The sequence below is a fragment of the Nicotiana attenuata genome, unplaced genomic scaffold, assembly GCF_001879085.1.
Source record: "Nicotiana attenuata strain UT unplaced genomic scaffold, NIATTr2, whole genome shotgun sequence".
NCBI classification, from domain to species: domain Eukaryota; kingdom Viridiplantae; phylum Streptophyta; class Magnoliopsida; order Solanales; family Solanaceae; genus Nicotiana; species Nicotiana attenuata.
In genome coordinates, this window is record NW_017671081.1 from 187,271 (window position 1) to 197,647 (window position 10,377).

Below are 10,377 nucleotides of genomic sequence, written 5' to 3' on the forward strand. Positions count from 1 at the left end.
GGGACAATAGCTTATTTTTTATAGTAGAGGGTAAATATGGCCCCTTTCCGTAAAATTAAGAGAAAAAGCGACGAGACATTCTCTTACGGCTACTAATTTAGCTATGAACAACCGGCAAAAAAAAAAAAAAAGAAGACCAATTTTACTCCTATAGAACAAATCTAAATTGGTCAGGAAAAGGGGAAGAGGGGGAAGGGGCTATGTGACTGTAAGCATAAACCACCCATAAGCAAAAAGAAAAGAAAATCAATTTAGATATTCGGGGACCCTAAGTTGCTCCGACAGGGCAGTTTAGCTGCCGCACTGTGTCGACACAACACTAGTATGATTGAGGGTATGGGATCTGTACCGGATCTGGTCAAACAATTTTGGTACTTTGACCATGACGGACGGAAAAATTCGAGAGTTTGATTCCCGAAATCAGAACCAAAACAAGGATAAAATTTGAAGAAAATAGCATATCTTATCTAGGAAATCATTCATTTACTTATCTACAACTTGAGAATAAAAAAGAAATCTACACTTTACAAGTTAGATATTTTTATATTTTTATTTTTTTTGTATTATCTTTAGTTGGATCCCCGCACCCGTATTCGTACTAAGATTCATATTCCCGAATCTTAGAATTTACATCTCGAAAGATCTGACCTCCAAATCTACACCCGTGCCGAATACCTGCACCCGTGTCCGAGTAACTCAACGGGGACATAAGTTTGTGTCTAAAAATTAAATATTGAACTTAACTCAAACTCAAAAGCTAGTCATACATGTGAGGTTCGTCCGATACCATATAAAGAGCCTATGGTGCATACCTTCAACCAATGTAGGACTCTAAGACTCCCAGCACGCCCATGGTTGGATATATGAAACGTGAATGACATAACATGGGTACCCAATATCGAGTAATCAAACATCAGGGGTGGGTCTGGCTTGAAAGCAAGCCAAGTCAAAAGGGCATTAGACCTAATTCAATCCGGAAAGCTATCTCATTCGGTTACATTCAACCAATGGGGACCTCTAATAGTTGGGAAAAAGCAAAAAGAGAGAGGGGTGGGCTTTCCAAAGAATTGGTTTGGCTGGAAATCATCCTATTGCGTGGTAAAATCTTGAAATAAATTATGGTTCTAGGTGAGTCAATGTTCCACTTATTATTTATTTATCATGTAATCACAACATAAAGGTAACTGAAGGAACTTGTGCTGCCCACAAGCAGGCCATCTTGACTCACAGCAACAACTTTTCTTTTGATTTCTCAGTTCACGGGTCTTAAACAAGAGATTGAGTCTATTCAAACTTCAGACCACAGGAATGTTAACATTTTTGTTTAAGATACTCAAATCATCTAATTTTGTCATGTACCTGGAGTACTGATTAAATAATTAAATATTGACCATGTACATCAAGTTTTAATTTTGACAATTACGTCAGACACTTTCCTAATAAGTCATTGACTCAATGTGAATAAGAAAAACGATATTAGTTTTTTTATCAAGCTTATGCCACAAGTTAACGAGACAGGTATAAAACTGTTACATACTTCGCTTCAGCACACAAAACAATTCAACCAGTGGCAGGGGTGTAGCAATGGACTTGCAGATGCAGCTTGGGGTTCAAACTCTCCAGTCTAAATGATTTCTTCCTCCATGCTAAATTTTTCTTCCGCCTTGTTCTCTTTTCTTTTGACAAATATCTAATCTAATGATTTCAGTATCTATCAAATCATCTGAAATTGTGCCTTTTATGTTATCTCCTTCTCTAAACTACTGGAGAGTTAATGTGTTGTCTGTGATGTACATAATTACCGCTAAATACAGGAAAGAAGACACCGCTAAATAGAACTCTACACTGAGTTATAAAGCAAACATTAATAATCAAGAGAACTCACTTGTTCGTGGCCCCGTATCTTAAGATAACCTCTCAGTAGTTCCCGTTTGTAATGACAGTCACCACTAAGATGGCCAGCTCTAATCTGCAATCAGTTACAAAGAATTTATGTTCTATAGTCAAAGACAACTCAAAAGTACATGATTTAGCATGAAAGAGAGGTTTTTAGAGCACAAACTTCACTACAAGCATGATGAGCACAATCAGACCATTCCAAGTTTGCAGCACGGCAGTCATCATATGCATGAATTAGCTCATGGATGACAACTTGATTCACCTCATCTTGAATGTTCATGTAGTTACTGCACACAATTATCTTAATAGCCAAAAAGAAACAAGATCAGTAAACACTCGGGTATGCAAGACAACCAAAACAATGAAGAAGACAAAGATAACCAAACGCACATAATGGAAGACAATAAGAAAATAAGAGGAACAATTACTAGAGCTGAAAATGACACTAAAAAGATCCATAACGCAAGAGTATTATGATGATTAGACTTGACATGGAGGACGATTACCAAATATCAACAATAATAGGGAAAATGGAAAAGTAAAATCGACACCATCAGTTTTTAATAGGTTTTGAATAATTATGGTTGATTACCCCGTGTCCGCGAACATAGCCGCCGCTGACCTTCTTGTCACAATGGATAGCTTTTATGAAGTTATCACCAATTCGACAACCAGATTTCTCCAAATGCTCCTTCAAAAACTTGACCATTGGAGCTGCAACAAAAATGCATATCAATTGACATCATTCAATCACGCTTCAATCTTAAACTAGTTTAGTCAGCTATATAAATTATCTTAATCCATTTTTCTCTATTCAAGTTCATTTCTTTCAATACTAAACAAATTTATCTCATAAAGCTTGTGCCTTATAACAATGGGGTCTGAGTCAGCTTGTCGCACCTATTCCACTAGATATTTGTGTCCTCCCATATGTTTTCACAATTTATCTTTTAAGATAAATTTACAAACTAGTCAAGTTAAGTAAAATAACAACAAGAACCACTATACCTCAATTTCAAACAAGTTGGGGTCGACTAGATGAATTTGCATTGATCATGTTACTCCGAATTTAAAACTAGTAAAGTGTAAAACCAAATACTAAGAATTAAAAATGCCTAAATGTTATTAAATAAATGTAGGACCCAAAGGTGTGGCCTAGTGTCAATAAAGTGGGTTGATAACCGTGAGATCTCGAGCTCAAATCTGCGCGGCAGCAAAAACACTACATGATGTCTTTCGATCTGTCTAGGCCTTGGTGAACAAAGTTATCCAGCACAGGTGGCAAGGTACCCGTGGAACTAGGGGAGGTGTGAGCAAGCTGGCTCACAAACAACAACAACAACATCAAACCCAGTGAAATCCCGAAGTGGGGTATGGGACAGTGTAGTGTGTACGCAGACCTTACCCCTACCTTACAAGGGTAGAGAAGTTGTTTCCGCGGCTGAGACGCCACAATTATCAAAAAAAAAAAAAAGGGGAGTGCGAATCTAAAATCCCAAGTAGAAAACTATTAGAGAAAGAGATGTAAATGTGAAACAACGTACTTCTAAGACTTCTTCGGATCATGTCTTGGCATTCCTCCACCGTACTTCCGCCGTTGACAGTGGATGTTTCCGCCATTTGGTTGCTCTTTTTCGCCGGCTACTTTCTGCAGAAGAGACAATAACAGGTTCATTGGAAAATTTACACCACGTACAACCTATAAAATACTTATTTACATTATAGCTCATATCCCACTTTTTTGCAAATTTCAAATCGATTATAACTTCTGCCAATTATAAAATTGTAATTACACTTAACATCCACTTTACCAATCCTATTTCCTTACTCTTCTTCTACAATCTCTGCTATCAATATACATTCATAAACCCTAAATTCTTCACTGGCGCCTGAGCGCTTACCTAGAAAATGAAGACTTAGTTGTTGTTGTCGCTGAATTTTGATTTTATTTTATGCTTTGTGGTTGGGGTTTATGGTGGTTTTATTATTTTTGGTCTATACTTTTAATTTTCATAAAAAGGGGAATTTTTACCTTTAAATATTTTAGACGAATACCTCATTATCTTTGATAACGAGTCATACTCGACGTGAAATTAAGTCGTTTGGTATGCGCGATAAGGTGGGATACCATGTAGGATTAAATTTATCTAATGATAAATTTATACCGTCAATCAAATATGATATAAATGTAATCTCGGTCTTAATACATGATATCACACATTATCCCATCAAACTTGAGATTATATTATCACACGTCCCAGATAGAATAAATTAGTCCGAAAATTATAATCCCGGAATAATTTAAAGATTTTGGACGGGTGGCTTTCGGATACCAAATGTTTATTCATATTACATTTGGTTGTCTAACTGTGTATTCCTTCTTGATTCTTCTTAATATACAATGTGTATCTTGCGCTAACTTTTAATGTAGTCATACAAGATTAGAAGATCATATTGGCCGAAAAGTGCAAGTGGCACACATTGAGTATGAATGAGATGGTTTGGTCATGTCTTGCATCGCCTATAGGTGCATGAGTTTATAGGTGTCAAACTAAGGTGAATGAAGGTATTAAAAAGGAACGAGGTAGGCTTAAAATCAAATGGAAAAAAGTTATCTCGAAAGACCTAGAAATCCTTGAAATCAATACAGGCTTACCTAAAAATAGGATACAATGGAAAAAAATATCCATGTAGGTGATACTTATTAGTTATGAATAGGCTTTAAATTTATTAGAGAACTTGTAACATCATTACTATTATTATTATTATTTTATTTTGGTCTAATGATGATGTCAGTTGAGCTTAAAGAAAGAAGTAAGATTCATATTGTCGACCCCACTTTTATTTGTGGAGACATAGTAATTGTTGTATTTTACCCCAACTTTAGTTTTTTAATTTCTTCTTTAGATGCAAATGATTATTTGTTCTAATTGTGTATTTTTTTTTTCTCTCCTATCAAATCTATAAAAAACCTGAGTGGAACTCTTTTATTTTTAATAAAACACAACAAAAAAAAGTCAAAATATTAGATCCTCTGTATTTTATTTTTCTTCTTAGGTGAAATGACTAATGATTCAAATTGTGTATTTTTTTTTCCCGGTCAAATATATAAAAATTTGATTGCAACTCCATTATATTTACATAAATAAACAAAATTCAGCGGAAATAATGGCATTACAAAGCAATGGCTAATTATTGGAGATGTGAGCAAGTTTTCTGGATGGTATTAGCCATTGTGATTTGCAACTTTCCTACATGAGACCAATTTTGTTATCCATTGAAATATAAGAAGAATTATAGGATTTATGAAGCTCGTGCACAAAAATATTGCCCATAAAGAGAAAGATAACCGATTCTCCTGGCTAGCCGAGTGTGTTATGTAAAAGGACCGAGGATAATCCTATCCTAAAGGAGGAGAAGTAGGAGTGTTATTTAAAAGGACCGAGGAGGATCCTATCCTCAAGCAGGAGAAGTAGGAGCTAGCTTTATAAGTGAAATTAAATGATTACGAGATAAATAATGAGAAAAAAGAAAGCACTTGGGTACAAACAACGTCACAGTTATTCCATTCCCTCTGTACTACATTTGATGGAGGAAAAGTTGATGTCATTACAAATACAATTTTTCCATTAGAAACCCTAATTACCATGCGTAGGTCTACAATCTAATATCTATCAGTTATTCCAAAACATCTCTAACTATATGGCAAGTAAAATAGCACATTTTGAATACACTTAAAAAGTTTTTGTAACAATGGTGTCTAAACAATCTCGTGCACACCTCAATATTCTATATATTACCTCATTTAACCGTCAATGCTATGGCAAATAAAAAGATACCGCATAGTACTTGTCTCTATTAGGATTTGAACCCTGCTCCGACAAAAAAAAAGGCAGCCTGGTGCACTAGGCTCCCACTATGCGCGGGGTCCGGGGAAGGGCCTGACCATTCCGACACAATTTTCACCAATATCATTGATGGTAATTACAGAGGCGGACCCAGGATTTGAGCATGACGGGGGCACCATTGTCTTAAACATGCAAAATTTTCAAAGGTAGGTCCATTTTTTTCCGAGGCTAACGGGTTCCGGTGACCCCCTAACCCTAAGGTAGGTCCGCCTCTGAAGGAAAAGCAAAATTTTGATACCAACTTACTTTGCTAAGTTAATATTTTCAAAAGAAAGAAAAAACTTACTCTAGTAAAATCAAGATTTTACTCAAAGAAACTTACAATATCAGTTGAAGTAGAGCTTCAATCCAGTAGCCGCCGGCGATTCGGACTGCCGGTCGCCGGATTTGAGCTCGAGCAGAAGCGGAAAAGGGTTGATTGAAAAAAGGGTTTTGTTTATTAGCTAAAGGGTTTAGGCGTCAGTTTGGAGAAGAGAGGAGGCGTTGGTTTTGTTTTTTTAGTTTGGAAAAGGATAAAAGTTAAGACTTTAGGTTAACTATTGTGTACAAGTATTAAAGAATTCAAAAAAATAAAATAAAAAACTACTTGACTAAAATAATTTGTTTTTAAAAAAAGAAGGTTTCGAACCCGAATCCTTAAAGTAACTGAAGTGCAGCTACAAAACCAACGCGTCTACCTTGCTTTTGTCTACTAGAGGGGACAGATAAATTATTTAACGGGTCCCCGGTGTATTATCTATACTATATTAAAAGCATGAAGCCCTAAGCGAAATGTCGTTCGCCTTTTAATACCCTATAAAAATTAATTTCACACTAGACAAAATAGTCATTAATTATTTCTCTACTTCTTAGGACTTTGAAATCATCTAATAATTTACTTATTATTTTTTCCTTATTTGAATTATGCGAAAGTCCTTAAGTTAACAAATTACCGTCCAAAGCAAAGTACTTAAATCAAAACTACTAAGTTACCGTCCAAAGCAAAGTAAACCTCTTTTGTTAAAAATCCTTCAAAATTTTATAAGTAAAAAAAAAAAGGAGTTTGAATTGGATATTGCCAATATTTAAAACGTAAAAATAAACTTATATTTAGGATTCTAAATTCATATTTTACCAGTTTTACTTTCTTTTTTTACCAAAGCAAATATTTACAAATTATTTCCAGCTAAAAAATATGAATAGTTCATAATAGCAAGTAATATAAAACTGAATTTGCATTGGAATAAAAGATCTTAAACTTTCAGTTGTAGCTAAATTCGAATATGTCAAGCCTTTACCGGAAGATAAAATTAATCTGTACAATTAGGATACACTCTATTTTTACTATTTCTTTTTTATTAATTCTAAGCATCTAAGAAAATCATTTCATCATCTGAATATTGTTGGATGTCTACAGTAAAATAATGATAAGCATTAATTTTCTACTTTAAGGTTGTGTATAATAAACCATTATGGTCCGGCCCTACCTCGAACCCCCCGCATAGCAGGAGTTTAATGCACTGGACTGTTCTTTTATTTATTTTTTATCTTAAATTTTTTATGATTATTTTATTTCGATCTAGAAATAAATTTAGTTGGATTTGTATATTATCACCCAATTAAATTCTTCGTATGATAACTAAACTAACAATATGAAATCTCTTTTTATTTTTTCGTACAATTTGAGTTCCAACAGGAATAAGATGAAGTTCGTATTAGGTTCTTGAGCAAATACAATTCATATTTCTAAGACAATGGAGAACATAGTATTGTCTCATTATATTTAAGTACAAGTCAACATACTATATATTAGATTATAAGCTACTAAAGCAAATGCATATTGAAGTTATAATAAAGCTTTAGCTTTCTTTTGTGTGGCATAGAGGGTATTTGGCTAAGCTTATAGGCTGGTCCAACTGGCTTATAAGCACTTTTTGGCTTATCTACCCGTTTGGTAAAATTAGAAGTGCTTATAAGCCAAAAATAAGCCAAAAGTCATAAGTTGGTCTCCCCCAACTTATCAAATTTCAGCTTATAAGCAGTTTAAGTTTGACCAAAATATTTACTGTTTTATCCCTAAAATACTTTTTTTTAAAACAAAACTCTTCGTATACCCAGTTCTTCAGCTGCATATTATTGATTTCAGCACTTTTATCCAAACACGTAACTGCTTATTTTTTAAATCAGCTTCAGCACTTAAAAGTGCTTTTCAGCACATAATGCTTATCAGCTACTCTAAATCAGCTAAGCCAAACTATAGAGGTGGGCGTTCGGGCAGTTCGGATTAAATATAGAATTTCGGTTTGGATTTTCGGTTTTCGGATTGAAGAAATGACAATCCAAATCCAATCCAAATAAGCTCGGATTGGAACGGATTTTTTAAGTTCGGTTTCGGATTAATCGGGTTGGATATTTTGAATTTTTGGTTTTGAGCTTATAAGTTGATATGTTTCTTCTTTTTACAAAAATGAATATCCAAATGAAGTGCTCATATTAAATTGCCTGAAAAGTTACTCATTCTCACCACAATCATTCAAATAAAGTATTCAAGTAACGAAATTACTATCAAGAAAATGCAATAGAGATATTAATACGGGCGGTAAGAAGTAATAATAGTAAAACCATGTCCAAATAGAAAGTATTGTGACAATAACTTAGTAATTAATATTGCATATATGAAATAATATCTAATGGATAGGGTATTTAACTTATTATTGTTGACATATAGATAATGGACTAAATATAAAGTATAAAATTTTTGAATTCTCGGATATCAAAAAGTTCAGAGTACCAAATCCAACATCCAATCCGAAATTCAAAAAATTTAAAAATTAAATCCAAAATCCAATCCGTAATCCGAAAATCTAAACCAAAAATCTAAAAAATTCGGATTTCGGTTTGAATTTCGGGTTTGCCCAAACTATGCCCACCCCTCAGGCTCATAATTTTTTTTACCTATTAAATTGGATAAATATGATCAATATTAATTATTTTTCAGAGTTTATATTCTTAAAATAATATTCAATAACTCAACTACATGGTTTAATAGCATTTGCGTAATTTTAAAAAATTTATGCTTATTAATATAGAGTACACTCGCAACGCGCGTATCCTAAAACTAGTACTATATTAAAAGCACGAAGGCCCTTAGCGAAATGTCGTTCGCCTTTTTTACCCTTTAAAAATAAAGCTCACACTGGATAAAATAGTCATTTAACTATTTTTCTAATATTTAAAAATAGTCATTTAATTAATTCCCTAACATTTAGGAGTTTGTATAATAAATTTTTTACTTATTTGAATTGTATTAAATATTCTGATTTAAAACTTTAAAATCATTAATATTTTACCTTATATAAATTTTATACTTAAATCATATATAAATAATAAATAAAATAAATAAATGAGAGAGTAAGAACATTAAAGAAAGAGGAAGTACGTTTGGCTTTGGATAATATGGAAGTGGTCGACTTTTTTAAAACTTGTATATGTTCTGATTTTTGTGAAAATCTTCTATATTAAAATATTTAAAAATATACAGGAGGCTATTCCACTAACAATTGTATTCTGAGTTATATTAGTTTTCAAAGCTTTTAAATTAGCAATCTGCTATGAACAATAAAAGAAGAAGAAGAATATTGCAGAGAAAAGTAGAGAGAGAGAATTTTTATTGATTTGGGATGAATTACAATGGAATAGAACCCTCTATTTATAGGGAGAGGGTGACTTAGCCACGAAGTAATAAACCCTAGAATCTCTCTAAATATAGACATTCACCATAAATAAAATTCTATTTATAACACTCCCCCTTGAATGTCTATTCAACAGATAATGTGCCTCGTTAAAACCTTAACTAAAATAAAACCCAATGGGAAAAAAAATTCTAGAGAAGGAAAAAGAGTACACATATCTAACAATACGCCTTTTGGTTGCCTCGTTAAAAACCTTGCAAGGAAACCAGTGGGACAAAACCTTGTAAGGGAAAAAGAGTACAACGCGTATTAACTCCCCCTCATGAGAGCATCACTTTCACATCCTTAAGCATTTGCATTTCAATCTTGTGCACCATCTTCAAAAGATCTTTGGTAGATATTTGATAAACAAATCAGCCATATTAACTTGAATGAATATATTGCACCTTGAAATCATCATTCTTGATAGAGATGAATTGTCTTCATATGATCTTGTTGGAATCGTCAGTTCAATATCTTCACATAGAGGTGAAAAACTCTTGGTATCATATTATCATGCCTATAGTTATAGCAAGATACATTTGTGCACAAATTGCACTGAGGAAGTAGTACTTCAAGATCAAGAATTGTATATGCTTCAAGCGATTTAAATCCTTCAAGGATTTTTAAGTCATATAAGCCATATGATAGACTTTAGATGCATATCAAGTTTTCATGTCATGCTAGATATATAAGATATCGAAAACTGATTGCACATACCATTGACTTTATACTTTCAAGTGTTTGAACTACATGTTCAAAACTACATGTCTTTCATATGAAACCAATTCTATTCGAATTGTTTCTTCAGACTTAAGATCCTCATATATATATTTAGCGCTATCATAGATGTCGTCGAC

At 33.4% G+C, this 10,377-nt stretch overlaps 1 protein-coding gene across 1 annotated transcript in view; it reads right to left on the minus strand.

The window, feature by feature from the left end:
* Window positions 1-6,322, minus strand: part of LOC109205778 (mitochondrial inner membrane protease ATP23) — a 9,842-nt gene extending 3,520 nt beyond the window's left edge. Inside the window, exons 1-5 of the mRNA XM_019368526.1 lie at window positions 6,130-6,322; window positions 3,444-3,547; window positions 2,492-2,613; window positions 2,063-2,200; window positions 1,886-1,969 (exon numbers count right to left, since the gene is read on the minus strand). Coding sequence (XP_019224071.1) covers window positions 1,886-1,969; window positions 2,063-2,200; window positions 2,492-2,613; window positions 3,444-3,519 — 420 coding nt within the window. The 5' untranslated portion in view covers window positions 3,520-3,547; window positions 6,130-6,322. The remainder of the gene's footprint in view (window positions 1-1,885; window positions 1,970-2,062; window positions 2,201-2,491; window positions 2,614-3,443; window positions 3,548-6,129) is intronic.
* Window positions 6,323-10,377: the final 4,055 nt, after the last annotated feature.